The sequence below is a fragment of the Bos indicus x Bos taurus genome, chromosome 11 (genome assembly GCF_003369695.1).
Source record: "Bos indicus x Bos taurus breed Angus x Brahman F1 hybrid chromosome 11, Bos_hybrid_MaternalHap_v2.0, whole genome shotgun sequence".
Lineage (NCBI taxonomy): Eukaryota > Metazoa > Chordata > Mammalia > Artiodactyla > Bovidae > Bos > Bos indicus x Bos taurus.
In genome coordinates, this window is record NC_040086.1 from 97,435,557 (window position 1) to 97,455,600 (window position 20,044).

Below are 20,044 nucleotides of genomic sequence, written 5' to 3' on the forward strand. Positions count from 1 at the left end.
AGGGACAAAATAGGTGATTAAATAGTTAATCCCACTAGGGGATTGTAAGTAGAAAACTATGAGAGACCCCTGTACGTTAAGGATTACTCAAGAAAGCAGGTTTGCTTAACCACAAAACCAAGCAGGTTTGCTTAGCAACAAAAGCATGCCGCAGAAGCACACGATATGCCCCCAGACAATAAAACAATGGTGGTGTGAGCCCTACTTCCTGCCCAGTGAGCTCAGTGAAGTTAATGATCCCTCAGACATGCTCTCCGCACATGTAAAAAACAATGACCTGCGGACTTAGCTTGACCATGTAGGGACAAGAAAACGCCCTTGCTCAACTTGGAGGTGGAACTGATGATAGAAGCATGACGTCTACTCAAGAAAGACACAGACGTTCTTCTCCCCCTCCCCACTTTTCCTTTGATTACAAAACTGTAGCCCAGTAAGTTCTCAGGGTGCAGCACCCCCTCGCCCACCCACTCGGAAGCCTTCTACAAGCATCCTATTCTAATGACTCACTTCTTATCTATCACTTTGCCTCTTGCTGAATTCTTTTCTGCACCGAGTCATAAAGGACTATGGTACCGGAGCTCTTCAGAGCCTCCCGAAATGACACCTAACCGTTTCAGCTCGCCTGCCAGGGAAGTCCCTAAAAAGATTAAATTCAGAACTGGATCATTTTGATGATTTTTAAAATAATTTTTAAAATTTGCTTATTTTTGGCTGCTCTGGGTCTTCACAGCTGTGAGGGCTTTTCTCTAGTTGCAGAGAGTAGGGCTACTCTCTAGTTGCCGTGGTGTGGTGGCTTCTCATTGCGGTGGCTTCTCTTATTGAGGAACATGGGCTCTAGGGCACGCAGGCTTCAGTAGATGTGGCGTGTGGACTCAGTAGTTTGGGCTCCCAGGCTCTAGACCACAGCCTCAATAGCTGTGGCTCGCCAGCTTAGTTGCTCCTCGGCATATGAGATCTTCCCAGGCCAGGGATCGAATCTGTGCCTCCTGTATTGGCAAGTGATTCTTTACCACTGAGCTACCAGGGAAGCATCATTCTGATGGTTTTGAAAACTCTTCGGGGCCATTCTGGAGTCCTCATTGAAAGTTTTCTCAAACCACTCCAAAGAAAGTAGCTTCTCCAGGATTTTGTTTACATTGGTGGATCTTTGCCCAATCTGTTCTCCTAGGAAAAATTTTGGGGCTGTCTTGGCACAAGATATGAGTAAGTTCTCTACATCTGTGAAACTCTGCAGGCTCACGCTTGTGAAAATCTTCCATAGGCAGCTTCCATTCTGCCTCTTGTGGCCATTCTTCAGCTTCATTCTCAGATACCAGCAAATGCACAAGCTGAGATAAATCTGAATATCCTAGCTCACATGTCCCAAATGTCAGATCAAATTCCCCAGAAAATCCTAAAGGATCTTGTAAAGGGTCTGAGAAATCCTTACTTACATTTTTAGATTCAGTTCTAGTCCAAGGAATATACATAAGGGCAAGCTCACCTCTTCCAATAGGCTTCTCCCTTGGAGGTGCAGGAGCGGGTGGAGGAGACAAGTCAGGATATGGAAGTTCACAAAGGAGAGAATATAAAGGCAATGAAGGAGAGGAAGGAGGAGGAGAGTGGGAGAGGGTAGGTTCTGAGCTTTTCTCCAGTTTAACAGCAGTTTCTAACAACTTCCGGATAGTTTCCTGCAAAGATGCCATCATCATTACCATGCTTGGAAGCTTCTAACTACCAACAGAAGCACACTCCCCATCCTATTAGTATAATTTTAATAGAGGGCTTCTTTTCTATTGTGCATGCCAGTTAACTAATTTTGGTGAGTCAAATGTTCCAGATTTTGACCACTTCAGACTGGGCTTCCCTGGTGGCTCAGCATTAAAGAATCTGCCTGCAATGCAGGAGATGGAGTTTGATCCCTGGATTGGGAAGATCCTCTGGAGGAGGGCATGGCAACCCACTCCAGTATTCTTGCCTAGAAAATCCCATGGATAGAAGAGCCTGATGGGCTACAGTCCATAGTCCATAGGGTCACAAAGAGTCAGAAATGGCTGAAGTGACTGAGCACCCAAGACATAATTTATCTTCTGTTAGATCTTCCCATTTGACCAACTATTTGCATCGTATGGACTTTGCAGGTTGTTGTACAAGAAGCCAGCTGGAGTTCTAGTGGGTGGCTGCCCGTCCAGAAGCTGCCCAGCTTTGCTGCTGCTGCTGCTGCTAAGTCGCTTCAGTCGTGTCCGACTCTGTGCGACCCCATAGATGGCAGCCCACGAGGCTCCACCGTCCCTGGGATTCTCCAGGCAAGAACACTGGAGTGGGTTGCCATTTCCTTCTCCAATACATGAAAGTGAAAAGGGAAAGTAAATTCGCTCAGTCGTGTCGGACTCTTTGCACCCCCATGGACTGCAGCCCACCAGGCTCCTCCGTCCATAGGATTTTCCAGCCAAGAGTACTGGAGCGGGGTGCCATTGCCTTCTCCTGCCCAGCTTTAGAGGCGTGATTTCCCACTTTCTTTTAGTTTCATCTTTTTATAAGGTCTGAACAACTTCCAGGGTTATCAGTGTGCTGCTTGTGAGCTTCGCTCCTCAAGGTGTCGCCCTTGAGTTGGCTCTGCTCTTTGAGTCTCGGTTTCTTCAGCCTGCAGCCTAAATCCACAGCAGGAACTTCGAGCACTGAATAAACACAGTTCAGTGCTTGTGTGTATACCCTTGGGAGAGCTGTAAATAACTTCAAGTGTAATGACAGGTACCCTGTGGAACCGCTGCTCATCGCCAGGGTTAATCCTCAGACACTGACATAGGTTCTTATTGCCCGAGGACACCTTGTGGCTAGAAGGAGCAGATAACCCTTTTCTGAGCCAAATTCAGTCTCTGGTTCTGTTGTCAAATAGTTTGTTCGAGGGTTTCCCACTAGGTGGCGCTAGTGGTAAAGACCCCCGCCTGCCAATGCAGGCGATGTGAGCGGCGGAGGTTCGATCCCTGGGCTTGGAAGATTCCCTGGAGAAGGAAATGGCAACCCACTCCAGTATTCTTGCCTGGAGAATCCCGTGGACAGAGGAGCCTGGCGGGCTGCAGTCCATGGGATCACAAGAGTCGGACACAACTTGGCAACTAAACCACCACCACCACAGTTTGTCCAGAACACCACAGCAGTTTATTCAGACCATATATACACAATCTTTCCAATTTAAGCCAAATTAAATAAGGTCAGCCAACCCAGTTCATTCCAAAGTTCCTTCTAGGCTTCCTCTGTCTAGGAAATTCTCCCCAAGTCCCTTTGTTGTTGTTCAGATGCTAAGTTGTTTCCAACTATTTTCAACCCCTTGGACTGTAGCACAGCAGGCTTCTCTGCCTTTCACCATCTCCCAGAGCTTGCTCCAACTCATGTCCATTGAGTCGGTGATGCCATCCAACTAGCTTATCGTCTGTCGCCCCCTTCTCCTCCGGCCTTTAGTCTTTTCCAGGATCAGGATCTTTTCTAATGAGTTGGCTCTTCACATCAGGTGGCCAAAGTACTGGAGTTTCAGCTTCTGTCCTTTCAAGTCCCTACCACCCAGGAAATGTACTGATACCTCTTAAGAATCCAAGTCTTAAAATTTTAATAGCTCAGATTAAACTCAGGACTGTCCAATGGAATTAACAGATTTAAGTTAACATATATAAAGCAGATAAACAACAAGGATCTACTATATAGCACAGGGATCTATATTCAATATCTTACAATAAACTATAATAGAAAGTAATTTTTTCAAAAAGAATATAGATATATACATATATACATATAACTGAATCACTTTGTTATACACCGGCAACCGACACAATATTGTAAATCAATTATACTTCAATTTAAAAAACGACTCAGGACTGTCCAGAATGAGGTTCAGATAATGAGATAGAACTCGCCCAAGCATCTGAAGGGCGCTGTGAAGGCCGGAGCTCAACGGGCTCACTTCCACTGTTGGGGGGTGGGGAGGTGCAGGTCTGATCCCCGGTCAGGGAACTAAGATCCCAAGTGCTGAGCAGCATGGCCAAAAATTTTTTTAAAAAGTAGATTCTATGTGACTGCAGGTGGTTTCTCTGATACCCTGCAGCCCACTCCAAGCAATGTCGACAGAAATAACCAATAATCAATCTATAGTAAAGAAAAGGAAAGAGTTTGATTGGAGTCAAGCTGAGGATGACAGCGCAGGAGGAGCCTCTCAATAGCTCTGAGGACTGCTCTGCTGAAGTGTGTTTCCAGCACAGTTTTCTAACTTACAGAACAAAGAACATACCTCAACTTGACAGGACTACGTTCCTTCAAGGTTGTAATAGACAGATTTAGTATTTACGCAGCAAGACAGCAGGACCCTGGTATCAGGGAAGGGAACCTTATTTCCAAGGGAGTGTTAGTTAGCATGAACGCTATATACTTATCTTCCAAATAGACATTCTTTTTAAAAAATTATTTTTATTGGAGTAATGTTGCTTTATAATGTTGTGTCAGTTTCCACTGTACAGCAAAGTGAGTCGTCTATATGTATACCTATATCCCCTCTTTATTGGATTTCCTTCCCATTTAGGTCGCCACAGAGCATTGGATTCTGGGTGGCCTCAAGTTCTGGGTGACCTCAAGCAAGGAAATCAAACAGGTCAATCCTAAGGGAAATCAACCCTGAATATTCATTGGAAGGACTGATGCTGAAGCTGAAGCACCAGTACTTTGGCCACCTGATTCAAAGAACTGACTCCTTGAAAAAGACCCCGATAGTGGGAAAGATTGAAGGCAAAAAGAGAGAGGGCAGCAGAGGATGAGATGGTTGGATAGCATCACTGAGTTAATGGACATGAACTTGGGCAAACTCTGGGAGGTAGTGAGGGACAGGGAGACCTGCAGTGCTGCAGTCCATGGGGTTGCAAAGAGCTGGACACAACTTAGCCACTGAACAACAGCAGAGCATTGAGTAAAGTTCGCTGAGCTATTAGGTAGCAAACAGACATTCTTTACCGTAATGATTAAAGTAGATGTGCTGTGTGTGTTTGATAGGCCTTGAGTCAATCTGATTGAATTCACACCAAGTTCAGAGTGAACCATATATAAACTAAAATGATGTCCCCAAACCTCAATATGTGAATTTCTCCATCAGAACGTAATCACCTTACTTATCTTTCTAATCTCTTCCATAGTTCTCAGTCTGTTAAAATTTTCTACTTCTTAGGTCAATTTTGATAATTTATATTTTGCTGCAAAACATTTCCTTTCGATATTTCATGTTACCATAATATTGTAAGTGATTAATAGCATTCATATCTGTTTTTATACTGCCTTTCTCACTCCTAATGTTGCAGATTTTTGCTTTCTCTTTTGATTTGTCTTTAATAAAGATTTTTTTTTTCATTTTATTTGTGTTTTCAAACATTTTATTTATCTTTTCAGTATTGGTCCTACTTCATTTCTGTCAACTTTCATCTCATTCTCTCCTCTTCTCTTTTACATTAAAAAAATGTTTTAATTTTTAAATGATTTGTTTGGCTGCTCTGGGTCTTACTTGTGGCGTGTGAACTCTCAGTTCTCTGACCAGGAGTTGAACCCAGGCTCCCTGCATTGGGAGCGTGGAGTCTTAGCCACTGACCACCAGAAAAGCCCCTTCTTTCTTTTATTTGATTGCCATTTTTCTAATTTCTTAGAGTGAATATTTGATTCACTTATCTTTGGTCTTTTATTAATAATAAAAATATTTAAGGCTATCAATTTTTATCTGGTTACAACTTTATGTCTCAGGCAGTTTTAGCATGAAGAATTCATTTCCTTATTGAGACACTTTTAACAATAAAAGGATACTGTGCAACTTGGGTGATGAAAAGTGAAGGGAAAAATACACAAAGCCCAACCCCACTATAGTTCAACTACATCATTCCAGGATTTTCCTGCAGCAGTCAGAGGGGAAAACACAGGAATCAGGAATGATGCTGGGCATGGCAAAGGATTTGACCTTGCTTCTCAAGGAAGGAGACGGGCACTCTTTTAGCAGGAATGAGGTTCAAAAGTTGGGTCAGCAATAGGAATGGTGAGGTGGTGAGAAGTGGATTTCAGAGAAAGAATCCAATGGCGAGAGTTTTCATCTTCAGAGTAAAAGAGGTTTTTGGTGGTACTTTTTTTTTCTTTTAGCATCGAAGAAAATTCCAAGGAGAAAAAAGCAAGCTGTAACCCAGGATGCAGAATGCAAAGTTCTGCCTCCTCTCCTCTTCTGTGAAGCCCCATCAGCAGGAGGACTGGGGGCGTAGGGGGTGTTTGCAGCCTTTCAGCGAAACAGGGCAGAGAACTGCTTATAAATATGCTCCAACTGCTCTTGGGCTGTTGTGCTCTTGCCAAGGAAGGCGGCAGGCATTTTTAGGCCCCAGGGTGGGATGTCCCAAACAGATGGCTTCAGATTGTTGGGGATCCATTCACCAAAATAACTGCTATTTTGGTTTTGTATATGAAACATCTGCTCAAAGAAGGGCATTTAAGGAGGGGTTTCTCAACAGCTGAGGGAGGGTCACAGCCTGGAAGGGAAGGAGGAAAGAAGTAGGGGTTAAGAGGACCTCACAAAGGGACCCCACGTGGGGATGCCCTACAGGTCTGGGTAGTCAACCTTGAGCCTCTGGACAATGAGACCCAGGACCAAAGCCTGACTCCCCTGCTGACCCAGGGATAAGCACCTAAGATACCTTCAGGGTGGGCAGGTAGTGAAGAGAGAGTCAGATCCCCAAGGGGAACCCCCTTGACTCAGAGAGAGGGAGAGGCAGCTGGTGCGATTCAGGGCAAGAAGACTGAGGACCAGATTATGCATATGGGAAGTGGGGAAACTGCTGTCCAGGAAAGAGGAAAGAAATGACTGGCTGAGAATCCAGGAAGGCAGGACCCTGAGCACTGGACTCCTGGCTCCACCAAGGCTTAGAGTCCAGCTCGGTCTGTACCAGGGTGGGGAAGTCTGTTGGCCCTGATTCTGTGGAGTAAGGTGGGAAGGCAGCTGCTGTCAGGGAGAGTGAGTGGGGAAATGTGAGGTGGAAAGACAGTAGACAGAAGGAAGGGAGGGGAGGAGAGAGGAGGCAAGAAGCCAGAGGGACCAGAAAGAGAGCTTGTGTTTAATTTGCAAAATTGTGGGGGGGGTGGGGTGGGGGGAGCGAGCATCCCTGATTTCCTCAGGCTGTGTGTGCTAAGTCACTTCAGTCATGTCCAGCTGTTTGTGACCCCATGGACTGTAGCCCGCCAGGCTCCTCTGTCCATGGGATTCTCCAGGCAAGAACACTAGAGTAGGTTGCCATGCCCTCCTCCAGGGGATCTTCCTGACCCAGGGATTGAACCCTCGTCTCTTATGTCTCCTGCGTCGGCAGGTGGGTTCTTAACCACTAGTGCCACTGGGGGTACTGAGAGCTTATCAGGGTCTGCTTCACCAAATACTAATTCTGGAGGGGTGCATCTGTTAAAGAAGAACTCAGGGCACCTTGTCATGAGCTGGGATGGGGGTTAAGGTGACACTGCAATCTAGTAACGGGGCAACAGTTCTCCCAGACACCCTCAGAGCCAGAGCTTAAAGCTTCAACAAATATGGGGGGCTCTCTTTAAGGATAATAAAACAGAGACTTCCCTGGTAGTCCAGTAACACCTCGTGCTGGACTGCAGGGGACTCGGGTTTGATCTCTAGTTGGAGAGCTAGGATCCTGAATGCCACAGGGAAGGGCTTAAAAAAGAAGACGAAGAAGAAAATTATAAAACCAGAATTAATTACAGAGTTTTGCAAGGGGCCATGTACCCTCCATCTCTGCTCAGAGCCATCTCTGGTTTCTCCTCCCTCATCCTCTGCAACCCAAGTCCTACCTCTTCATAGGAGCTGGGGAGGTGGGAGCAGGTGGTCCCAAGAGCTTGGACTTGGGGGTGAGACTGATGAAAGAGAATTTACATTTTAAGGCAGGACAAGAAAATTTGTTTAAATAATTTATTTAGTTATGACTGTGCTGGGTCTTTGCTGCTGCGAGGGCTTTTCTCCAGTTGTGGCGAGTGGGGGTTGCTCTCATTATTGCAGAGAATGGGTTCTAGAGCACGGACTCAGGACTTGTAGCACAGGATCTTCACTGCTTCAGAGCATGTGGGATTTTCCCGGATCAGGGATCGAACATGTGTCTCCTGCATTGGCAGGTGGATTCTTTCTTTACTGCTGAGCCACCAGGGAAGCCACAGTTCAAGAAACTTTAAACACAAAATTCTCTCTGTGTCTGTGTGGGCCCTCTCCCTTTCCCTCAGGGTGCAGTGTTTCTGCATTATCCATTAACCAGACCTCCTCAAAGATGGGAGTGCCTACTTGATTGTAGAAATCATTTATTTTTCTTTTCTTCTGATGCCAGCAGTGTAACTTCTTAGAAGACTAGCATTATTTCCCAATTCTGTAAGGGGTCATGGTGACTTACTGCTCACTTTGTTTGGGCTTACCTAGACTACATGCATTTGGTGAACTTTATATAAAACATTTGTATGTCATATTGATGTATGATGCCTGTGTATGTGCCAAGTGGCTTCAGTCGTGTCTGACTCTGCATCTCCATGGACTGTAGCCCACCAGGCTCCTCTGTCCATGGAATTCTCCAGGCACGAATACTGGAGTGGGTTGCCATACATTCCCCCAGGGGATCCTCCCACCCCAGGGAATGAACCCTCGTCTCTTATGTCTCCTGCATTGGCAGGTGGATTCTTCACCACGATTGCCACCTGGGAAGCCCTGTGACGTAGGATCAGTTCAGTTCAGTTCACTTCAGTTCAGTTGCTTAGTTGTGTCCAACTCTTTGTGACCCCATGAATCGCAGCACACCAGGCCTCCCTGTCCATCACCAACTCCCGGAGTTCACCCAAATTCATGTGCATTGAGTTGGTGATGCCATCCAGCCATCTCATCCTGTCATCCCCTTCTCCTCCTGCCCCCAATCCCTCCCAGCATCAGGGTCTTTTCCAATGAGTCGACTCTTCGCATGAGGTGGCCAAAGTATTGGAGTTTCAGCCTCAGCATCAGTCCTTCCAATGAACACTCAGGACTGATCTCCTTCAGAATGGACTGGTTGGATCTCCTTGCAGTCCAAGGGACTCTCAAGAGTCTTCTCCAACACCACACTTCAAAAGCATCAATTCTTCGGTGCTCAGCTTTCTTCACAGTCCAACTCTCACATCCATACATGACCACTGGAAAAACCATAGCCTTGACTAGACGGACCTTTGTTGGCAAAGTAATATCTCTGCTTTTTAATATGCTGTCTAGGTTGGTCATAACTTTCCTTCCAAGGAGTAAGAGTCTTAATTTCATGGCTGCAATCACCATCTGCAGTGATTTTGGAGCCCCCCCAAAAAAAGTCTGACACTGTTTCCACTGTTTCCCCATCTATTTCCCATGAAGTGATGGGACCAGATGCCATGATCTTCGTTTTCTGAATGTTGAGCTTTAAGCCAACTTTTTCACTCTCCTCTTTCACTTTCATCAAGAGGCTTTTTAGTTCCTCTTCACTTTCTGCCATAAGGGTGATGTCATCTGCATATCTGAGGTTATTGATATTTCTTCCGGCAATCTTGATTCCAGCTTGTGCTTCTTCCAGCCCAGCGTTTCTCATGATGTACTCTGCATAGAAGTTAAATAAGCAGGGTGACAATATACAGCCTTGACGTACTCCTTTTCATCTTAAAAATGTACATGACTGTACCTTTGACTTCTAACAGGTAGAATGGTTCTCCAAGCTTCTGTCTCTTGTGTTACAACCCTCAGTTTGGCTTGAATAAAATTCTCTTTTTCCTTTTTGACTATTAATTGAATTTCCATCCACAAGGCAAACCTGGGCTGACTATGTAATCCAGGCAAGTCAACTGCATTCTTGAAACCTCAGTTTTCTCATCCATAAAATGGGAGGGGTATTTACCTCCTCTAGGACCACTGTAAAGATTAAATAAAATAATACATATCATATTTAGCACAGTGTCTTACGTATCATAAACACTCAATAAATGGCATGCCTAATAGATATATGGTAAGCATTCTATACATGATTATAATAATCATCCAAACTGGTTTCAGGTTGCACTTCAACACACCTTCCAGGAAGCCCTTTAAAAAAAATGACATGTAATATACCTCCAATAAAGTACATAATTAAGTGAGAAGCTCAGTCAGTTTTTACATAAATATGCACCTATGTTGCTACCACCCAGATCAAGACACAGAACATTTCCAGAGCCCCAGGGGCTCCCACTTTTCTCTTCCCAGTCAATGCTTCTTGCTTTCCACCTCCAAGAGATAGTTATTACCCTGATTTCTATTGCCATAGATTAGACTGCTTCTGAAACTTATGCATGGATTCATAGTGTATTCTTTCAATTTATTACAATTCTAAACTAACCGCCACTCCTTACTAAAAAGATCTATAGCTTCTCAGACTTTGGACTCCATCACATCTGATTGGACTTCTCAGATGTGGACTTTGGACTCCTCTTCCATACAGATTGTCATGAGTTATTTGTTTCTTAACCATATCATTTGTCAAAAACTCAGCTTTCCAAACATACTGTCATAGAAACAAATGTAGCAGAGTCTAATGGTTAAACTGTGAACTACTTCCAGCCAGTAGTTTCCAGTGTCCAACACATGTTAAGTATCATTGTGTTTCTCTCCAGTATTTAAAATATTCCACTGTGCTCCTATCTGCCGTGACACCCCAAGCTTCCTCACACACAGTTTGGGAACCATGGGCCTACGCTCTTTTCTTCGATTGGATTTAATGTTCTCTCTCAGCCTCCAGGCTCAACTCAAATGCCACCTCTTTCGTGAAGCTTTTTGTCCCCACCGGCCAAAAGCAAACCATATCTACACCAAATTATTTCTCCAGCTGGAATGAACATTTCTTCCTCTGGGATCCCTGGCAATTTAATGGGTAAAAAGCAAGAATTGTTCTCTGATACACAAGATGTAAACAATGTCATATTTCTTTATTTCTCAGAATTGAATACAATTTGGTTGAAGCCCCCGCTGTTTGCGGTTGCTGAGACTTCATTGGAAGGGTACTTCTGTGTGACTCTCCCCTTGTTCCTGGGCTGTATCAGGGCTATGGGACTTCCACCGTCCAGGCAAAACTGACCTGTTCACACCAGCTGTGTCCAGAGGCTGCCACCACAGTGCTCACCAGTCCATTCAAAAGTGGTTGGCCCTAATCTGCTGCCCCAGAGCAGGCTGAGCAGAGGGACTCATTCCTGGCTCTCAAGGTCATGGGGGAAGGTCCTGATGCTCAGTGCCCAGGCTCTCACACCCTGCTCCCCAAAAGCCCTAACCACTCAGGGACTCTATGTGCATGTGGGCTAAGCCAGTGCCCCTCAGAACCTGATGTTTGGGGGAATCCAACCAACCCCCTTGGGAAGAGGTATTACCTCCCCAGAGTTTGCATGCCGGTAACCTGGGAGCTTAATGTGGTCCTCAGATGTGTTTTGTTTAGCCATTGTGATTTATTTAAAAAAAAAAATTAATCCATTACAACACTTCAACTTATTGGGAGATGTTGAAATGTTTACAGTCATGATCCTTGGTCACTGCATGTACAGCCGTGGTTGGAGCCTGAGTTAGGACCTCTTCCTACCCACCCCCACTAAGCATGTGTTTCCCTTTTAGCCACTCCAGTGTTCTTGCCTGGAGAATCCCAGGTAGGGGGGAGCCTGGTGGGCTGCCGTCTATGGGGTCGCACAGAGTCGGACACGACTGAAGCGACTTAGCAGCAGCAGCAGCATGGTTACATCTGCCTGGCCCCTACAGGCCTTGGAGTTTGACACTCTGGCCTAGGCTTTGAAGAACAAAGCCTTTTTGGCACTGTATTCCGACCTCAAACAAACACAAAAAGACTGTAAACACTCTTTCCAGCAAGGGTACACCAAACAGAAGCACTCCAGGCTCTATGGCTCTTTGTAGGTGTGTTTGTGGCGGGGGGGGGGGGGGGGGGGGGGGGGCGGTGTTGGTGTTGGAGGGGGATGCTGCGCTAGAGACAATTACTTTTTCATTCTCTGCCAGTGGAACTACAGCAACTAAAAAGGCAGGACACCGGAACGCTCCAAAACTGTATTCAGCACTGATTTACACAGACTCCTTTTGTCATTTTTAACGATATACGTTGCTTAAGCGTATTGGGTCTTTGATAGTTTGCCGCTACTAGGTAAAGAACCTTATAAACATTATCTTGTTGAATACTTTAGAAAATACTTCTAAAAGAATGCAGCAGAATCTAAAGGCCCAGACACCAGGAGGAGGGAGTGGGGGTGAACGCGGGGTGAGGTGGGGGGGATGCAACATAAAGGCAAAAGGGAGGCAGGTGCAAGCCCGAGACTGTCGAAGAGGCTCGGACTCGGGACCCAGGGTACTCCAATAGGCTCCTTGTACGTGGGGGGCCCAAATCAGCAGGTTTGCGGAGGCAGCTGCACTCAGTTGCTTTTGCCTGTCCCTGATCCACCCCATTGCCTACGCTTGGGTCCCTCTCTCACCACCCCCCGCCCCCCTCGCCGCCCGCCCTCATTCTCAGTCCCTTCATGCGGCTCCCTGTCGCCATTCCCTGACCGCCAGCTTCTCCCCTCTCCGTTCTGCATCTGTCTCCCCACCTGCCCGGCTCCTGGCGCAGTGGCCAAGCCGCAAGCAGGCTCTCCGCCGTCACGTGACTCGAGAGTAAATCACAGGACTCTTCCCACCCCCAGCAGCTGGCCGGCACTCGGCTCTGCAGAGGCTGCAGGCCGCGCATGCGCAGCTTCCAGCGCACCTGCCCGCTGGGCGGGTGGGACCTCGGACCAGCCCAGGGCATCGAGGGTCCGCAGCCTCGCCCCGCCCTCAGGTTGGCCGGGGCGCGGGGTAGTGGACCCGCGTGGGTCCAGATTCCCAAGAGGTTGCGGTCCACGCATCCAAACCTGTCCTTAAGTCAGGACACTGGGGCTGCGCCTGGGCGCTGGACGTTCTCCCCTGGGCATCAGAAACTCAGACCGCAAGTCCCGCTTTTGCGTTTAGAGCCATGTGACCTTGGGCAAGTGACTTGACCTCCCTGTGCCCCAGAAAAACGGAATAATAATAGCTCAGAGATGTCAAGAGGTCTTGAGCCAGGCCTTGAGTGTCACAGAGAGATTCCAATCTGACACTCCTGAGTCAGGGGTTCCTGAGTGAGTTCACAGTCTGTCACGCTGCTCGCTTTTCCAACCATCCCATTTAAAGCAACATCTGTTCTGATTTTTGCCATCCCTAGTAAACATCTCAGGTACACCTCGGCAGGAAAGAATTTCTTTGCCCTTTCTTTTACAGGAAATAGGAGCTGCTATGTTTTATTTTCTGCGGCCTTTGAAGAGGTCTCCAGGCAGATTCCAGGCTACCAGAAAGTCCTGGAGCTCTGCAGCAAGGTCTACCCCAGGAGCTTTCCTTCCACACTGTCCCTGACAGTCACATTAGCCCCTCTCTGTTCCTGGAAAAGTCAAACTCGTTTCTGATACCTTCTGTATATCTTCTTAGGACACTCTCCCAGTTCCCTCTTGCCACCTTACTCATCTCAGGAAGCCTGCCCTGACTGCACCCTACCTTGTCCACTGGGTGAGGTGCTCTGTCATTCGCCCTCAGAACCTGCATCCTTCAGCTTCAGCACTTTCTAGAACAGTAACTCCTTGATTCCTGTCTGTCTCCTAAGCTAGATTACCGGCTCCTTGAGGGCAATGTCTGTTGACATGTCAAGGAGGGAGCACGTGGCATCACTGGTGTGTCCTAGGTCCCCGCAATTTACAAACTATCTCCTACTTTTCCAAAGGCAGCCCAAGGCTATCAGTACCTTCCCTGGGTAAAAAGCAGAGCCCAGATAGGAAGAGATGACACATGAACACTGTCCCTATCTAGGAACCCATAGGAAGGTTCTGTTAGGGTAGACTGGGGTGAGGATGAGAAGATGGTCAGATCTTCCTGCCCTGGGGCTGGTGGCTGAACTAGGACGTGTGGCCCCTTTTCCTGGCTTCTCCAGTGTTCACTATGTGACCTTAGGAATGGCCTCCTCTAGGCCTCAACTTCTTTAGTTGTCAGTGGAAAATAATGGTTCAGAATTCAGATTTTAAAATTAGATCTTTCCTTTGTCACCTATTAGCAAGGCACTTATCTTCCCTGAGTCTCAATTTCTTCATCTCTAAAATGTTATATTTCTTAACAATATTAAGAAAAGGACCTGGCTCACAGAGCTGTTCCAAGAATGTAATGAGTATTCATTGATTTTTAAGACTAGTTCTCTTGTCCTTTTTGACTTTTGATTGGCTCAACTCATTTTTCTTTGAAGTCAGAGGGGAGCCCTGTCTCATACTTCAGAAGCGATCTCCCCCATAAGTTAAATCTAGCAAAAACTGACATGGGACCACTTTGGTAAATGTGGACTCTAGGAAAGATATACTGACCAGAGTTGTCCCACAGCATAGTCCTATTCGATTTGGGACCTAGGTATTTCCAGACTTTGGTTGCCCAAAGACTAGGATTATGTCTGTCTGCCTTGTACATGGTTGGAGATCCAATGCCTAGAATAGTGGTTTACCTACAGTAGTGAGAGAAAAATAAATATTTGCTAATAAATGATGCACAACCTAAGACAAAGTCTAGTGCTCAGTTTCTGAGCCTATTTTTTTTTCACCTGAAAATGGAGATTAAAAACAATGTCCAATTATTGTGAGGATTTAATGAGCTGATGCATTTAAGAGCTCAGTGGATGGTGGATTTATGGATATGGGTACCCAAAGAGATAGAGATGGTGTCAGTAAAGCTCACGTTACGTTGTCTTGGGGAGTGGGTACTACTAATAAGAGATCTAGCTTCCGAGTTCCTTCTGTGGGCGAGGGGGAGTGAAGGGGGGGTAATGGAAAGCTCCCAGGAAGCCGGGGATTCAGGTGCGGAGGCTCCGGAGAGGACCTTAGGACCCAGCGCGCCGGGAGCGCGCGACGGCCAGGCCGCGCGCGCGGCGCGTGAGGTGAGGGGGAGGGCGCGGCTTTCTCGCCAGCCAGGGACCGCCTCGAGTCCAGCCGCATCTCGGGGGGCGGGGCCGAGCCTCCGGGCCGCAGTGCGATTGGCAGAGGTGCGCGGGTGACGCCAACGGCTGGCGCGAGACCCCGCCCCTCCCGCCGGGCCGGCCCCCGAGCGCGCGCCGGCGGGTCGGCAGCCTCGCTCTGGCTTGGCTCGCGCCGCACCCCCGCGCCGCGCCCGCGCGTCAGTCGTTCTCGAGCCGCGGCTGCAGGGGCGGCGGGCGGCATCCAGCCGAGCGCGCCGACGACCCGGGGAGGCGGCGGTGTCCGCGGGCGTCGCGTGAGGAGGCCAGGAGCCCAGAGACTCGCGCGGCGCGATGGCCCCCATCGGCCTCAAGGCGGTGGTCGGAGAGAGTAAGTGGAGTCGGGTTTCCTCCCCGCAGGCGGCGGTTACGGCTGCTGGAGAGAAGCCGGGCTCGGTACCTGCCCGCAGCGCGCCCCCCCCTTGCCCCCCCAGCCGCCGCCTCCGCCTCCGCGCTGGCCTCTCGCTCCCGGCTCGGCCTGAGGCTCCCGGGTTGGGAGGGTCCCGTTATCCCGGCGCCGCCTTCTTCGGAGGGAAGTCCCTCCCGGCCTCCTGCGGCCCTCGTCCCTTCTTCCCCCGCTCTGCTCTTCCCGCATTCCTCCTCTTTCCCCCGCGCCTTCGCCGCATCCCTGACCCCTCATCGCACCCCTCCCCTCTTCTCCCCATCCCTCTCTTCGGTCTTCACCTGCATCTCCCTCCACTCCCATCGCTCCACGTCTCCCCCTTCACCTCGCCTTTACCCCCCTGCGGCCTGTTACCCTCCCCTCCATCCCCCTCCTTCACCCCGAGTGCCTTCTCCCCATTTCCCCCTCTCCCTCTCGCCTTCTTTATTCCCCCAAGCTCCTCTGTTCCACTCCTCTTTCCATCCCCAGTCCCTCCCTCTTTCCCACCCTCCTCCGTGGAGTCGTGACGAGCCAGATCTCGGCCTGCGTCCTCCTGCCCGCTTCCCCCTAGATCCCTCCCCGGGAACCGGAGCTGCGGTCCCCGGGCCGCAGAGACCCACCTGGGAGCGGCGGCTTCTCGCGCCGCGGGGCTCAGGCGCGCCGCTCGCTCGCCCAGGGGCCAACTCCTTGCAGCGGGAGAGAAGCCTGTTTGTTTCCAAAGGCTTGGCTCTGCCGGGGCCGAGGCCACCCGGCTCCTCCTCCCGAGCCGGGGTCTTGGCTTCGAGGGCGGGGTCTTCTCGGGGTCCTGAACCGTCTTCAATCACCCGGGAGACAGGGAGAGCTCTAGGGTGCGCGGGAGGAGTTGCCCTGCCCAGCACAGCAGTCTGCGGACTCCCTGTTCGCAGGACTCAGCCGGGGCTTGATTTCGGGCCGTGCAAACCCCTGTTGCAGGGAGGAAATGGTCGTTCGTGGGTTTGGATGAAAGGCTCGACTTAATGGATTTTTAAAAAATGGATGATGGAGATTGTGGAGCTGCAGCGGAGTGAGGGCTGACGGTGGTCATATTTGGAAAACGGCGTCTCTGGTGTTAATAAGCTTGGCGATCTCGTCCAGGCAAATAGTGCCTCTTCAATATTTTGGCCGTTATCTTGAACAAAAAACGGGAGAGGATTTCTGTGGTTTTTGCCGTCTTTTTTGGAATCGAGAGAGAATTAAAAGTGGACTTTTCTCTGTGGGAGAGGATAAGGAAGGAAATAGAAGGAAAATGGTGGAAATGACAGTTTCCTTTCCAACGATTCTCTCCAATTAGAGCAATTCCTCTGTCTCTTTCTGGCTGTCAGATGGGATTTTTGACTGTGATGATTCTTTTGGGCGTCACTGTTTGTTTTTATTCACTCTTTTCGTTGATAATATACAAAATATTCCCATTTATACAACCTTATCTGACCTATTACTCCAGGAGAAAATTGTTATAAACACTAAAACCCAAATGAGCAAGTTTTTTAAAAAAGTGCCCACGACAGCACCTGCCTACCCCATGCGGTAAAGGTTCCAAATCACGTACTTTCTATTTTAAAGGCCAATCAAAGCGCTTAGGACTGGAAGGACCCCTAGGGATCTTCTAATGTCAATACCCTCATTTTACCCGTGGGAAAGAAATGGAGGCTCAGAGCAGTTAAATGACTTGCCAAAATCAGCGTTAATTAATTTCCTAAAACCTGGTGTCCATTTCCTTGCAACATTAGTTAATAATAATAACTTTCTTCATTTTTCTAGGTATACCATTTCCTTCCAATACGCTTTCTAAAGGGTTGTGAAATATGGAATGTTATGTTGAATGTTACATTCTTTCAAATGTTATATTCGAATAAGGTGCTTTTAAAACAAAATCCTAGAAGCAGGTGTTCTGGAAATCACATTTTTGTATCCTTTTACTGTGACGCTTCTTCATGCAGGTAGCCCTGCGCCCCGCCCCGCAACGGCTTTTTTTAGAACCAAGTATCAAAAAAAAAAAAAAAAACCACCAATATGCCGTATGGTCAGAATTTATTTTCTGAAATAAAGCCACTGTTTACAAAAAAAAAAAAAAAAAAGAAAACAGGCTAATTTTACATGAAATTGGTGAATGTGTAAACAGCATTCTATAACAATAGAGTTAGGTAAAAATTTTGGAAGAAATATTTTTGCAATTCTTTGTCAGTGACATAAAGAATTCTGTTAACTCTGACTCCTAATTTTGGAAGGGGTTTCTAACTTTGCATTTTTCCTCTAAAAAAATAAACCAAAGATTTTTTTAACCAACATCCCAGTTTAAACGTCACCTTCACAACCTGGTCTTCCCAATCTAAAAATTAACACCTCATAGTCACTGTTTATCATACTCCCTAATTTTATTTTTTTCATTGCACTTAAAATTATCTGAAGTAATATTATTTAGTTTTTTGGGTTGTTTTTTTGCTTTTGGTACTTGTTTGATTGTTTCATCCCCTTGAATGTTGCTTCTGGGAGAGCATGGGTCTTTATCTAATATATTCATCCCTGTTCAGTTCAGTTCAGTTCAGTTCAGTCACTCAGTCGTGTCCGACTCTTTGCGACCCCATGGACTGCAGCACGCCAGGCCTCCCTGTCCATCACCAACTCCCGGAGTTTACTCAGACTCACACCCATTGAGTCGGTGATGCCATCCAATCATCTCATCCTCTGTCGTCCCCTACTCCCGATTTCAATCTTGCCCAGCATCAGGGTTTTTTCAAATGAGTCAGTTCTTCACATCAGGTGGCCAAAGTATTGGAGTGTCAGCTTCAGCATCAGTCCTGCCAGTGAGTATTCAGGACTGATTTCCTTTAGAATGGACTGGTTGGATCTCCTTGCAGTCCAAGGGACTCTTTAAAGAGTCTTCTCCAACTCCACAGTTCAAAAGCGTCAATTCTTCGACACTCAGCTTTCTTTATAGTCCAGCTCTCACATCCATACATGACTACATGATTCATCCCTGTATCCCATACCAAAAACTGTCGGTGGCTGGTCATAGTTGGCTGTCAGTAGATATTCATGGAATGAATCAGTGTTTTTAAGGATATGATCAAGAGCAAGATAAATGTAGTTTGTGGCTTCCTGTCCTCTTTCCTGTCATATCTTTCAATGGACATGGGTCTGAGTAAGCTCCAGGAGTTGGTGATGGACAGGGAGGCCTGGCGTACTGCAGTCCATGGGGTCGCAAAGAGTCGGACACGACTGAGCGACTGAACTGAACTGAACAGGGATGAATATATTAGATAAAGACCCATGCTCAGTGGGTGACAATAGGTACAGGTACAACAAAAGTAGAGGATATGGGTCAGTGTTAGCTGTTTATTCAACAGAGATCTGTTCAGAGCCTGGTAGGAATGATGAGGGAATACAGGGACACTCAAATATGGGACCATTTCACACTGTTGAGACAGACACAGACAGTCCTGTGCCCCCTTTCATGTCACTCTGCTGACACACTTAGGGTATAACTAGTTATTGTGCTTCTTTGTGATCTCACCTAACTAGACCAGAAGCTCTTTGAGGGGAGGATAGGATCTCCTTTTATTCTTAAATCTGTCTTTAGTATGACAGTTAGTACTTGGTCCTTATAAATGTCGGAGGAATGTTGGATGAATCTTTATGTATAATGATTCAGAGAAAGAACTCTGGATTTGGACCACCTGGAATAAAATTCTAGTCTACTACTATTAGCTGTGTGGTTTTGGCAAATAATGGAATCCTTTTGTGTTGTGCCTCAGTTTTTCCATCTATAAAATGGGTAATAATAGCACCTACCTTCTGTGGTTCTATGTGTTTTAAAAGAAATAGTGCTGGTATAGCATCTAATACAGTTCTTGATGCTTTTGAACTGTGGTGCTGGAGAAGACTCTTGAGAGTCCCTTGTACTGCAAGGAGACCAAACCAGCCAATCCTAAAGGAAATCATCCATGAATCTTCATTGGAAGGGCTGATGCTGAAGCTCCAATACTTTGGCAACCTAATGTGAACAGCTGACTCATTGGAAAAGACCCGGATGCTGGGAAAAATTGAGGGCAGGAGGAAAAGGGGACGACAGAGGATGAGATGGTTGGATGGCATCATCGACTCAATGTACATGAGTCTGAGCAAACTTGGGGAGATAGTGGAGGACAGAGGAGCCTGGTGTGCTGCATGCAGTCCACGGGGTCGCAAAGAGTAGGACACAGCTTAGCGACTGAACAACGAAACAGTTCTTTTAGTCAATCTTATCATTATCATAAGATCCACAGGAGTGTCAGTACAAATGTTAGAGGATTTCAAGAAGGGATAGGCTGCCTATGTCCTGTGGGGCCACAGTTTTGGGGGATAAAGTGAAGTCTTGGGTAAACTTCCTGAGTGAGGTGCAGATGAGCTGGAAAATGGAGGAATAGACCTGAAGAACATACGGATGATTAGTAACCACACACAACTTCTGTTTCCCATTCTGCTCATTTCTTTACTTTTTCCCCTTTAATTTCTTTCTATAAATGTAGGGTTTTGTTTTTTCTGCTCTCTACTTTGTAAAGAGATTGCAAGAGAAAGGAGAATTTCATTCCCCTCCACCCACCCACTGCCCCGC

At 47.2% G+C, this 20,044-nt stretch overlaps 1 protein-coding gene and 1 long non-coding RNA gene across 4 annotated transcripts in view; one reads left to right on the plus strand and one right to left on the minus strand.

The window, feature by feature from the left end:
- Positions 1-14,670: 14,670 nt before the first annotated feature.
- LOC113901668 lies at positions 14,671-17,476 on the minus strand. Its single transcript, XR_003513504.1, has 2 exons — positions 16,056-17,476; positions 14,671-15,426 (listed from the first exon to the last, which is right to left on the minus strand). It is a non-coding gene; the product is annotated as an uncharacterized LOC113901668 (long non-coding RNA).
- STXBP1 (syntaxin binding protein 1) overlaps positions 15,150-20,044 on the plus strand; it is a 67,698-nt gene continuing 62,803 nt past the window's right edge. The window contains exon 1 of one of the 3 annotated variants that reach the window (XM_027556334.1): positions 15,150-15,384. In XM_027556334.1, the coding sequence (XP_027412135.1) occupies positions 15,348-15,384 (37 nt within the window). In that variant the 5' untranslated portion in view covers positions 15,150-15,347. The remainder of the gene's footprint in view (positions 15,385-20,044) is intronic. The other 2 variants (XM_027556335.1, XR_003513503.1) reach the window with 2 other exon arrangements.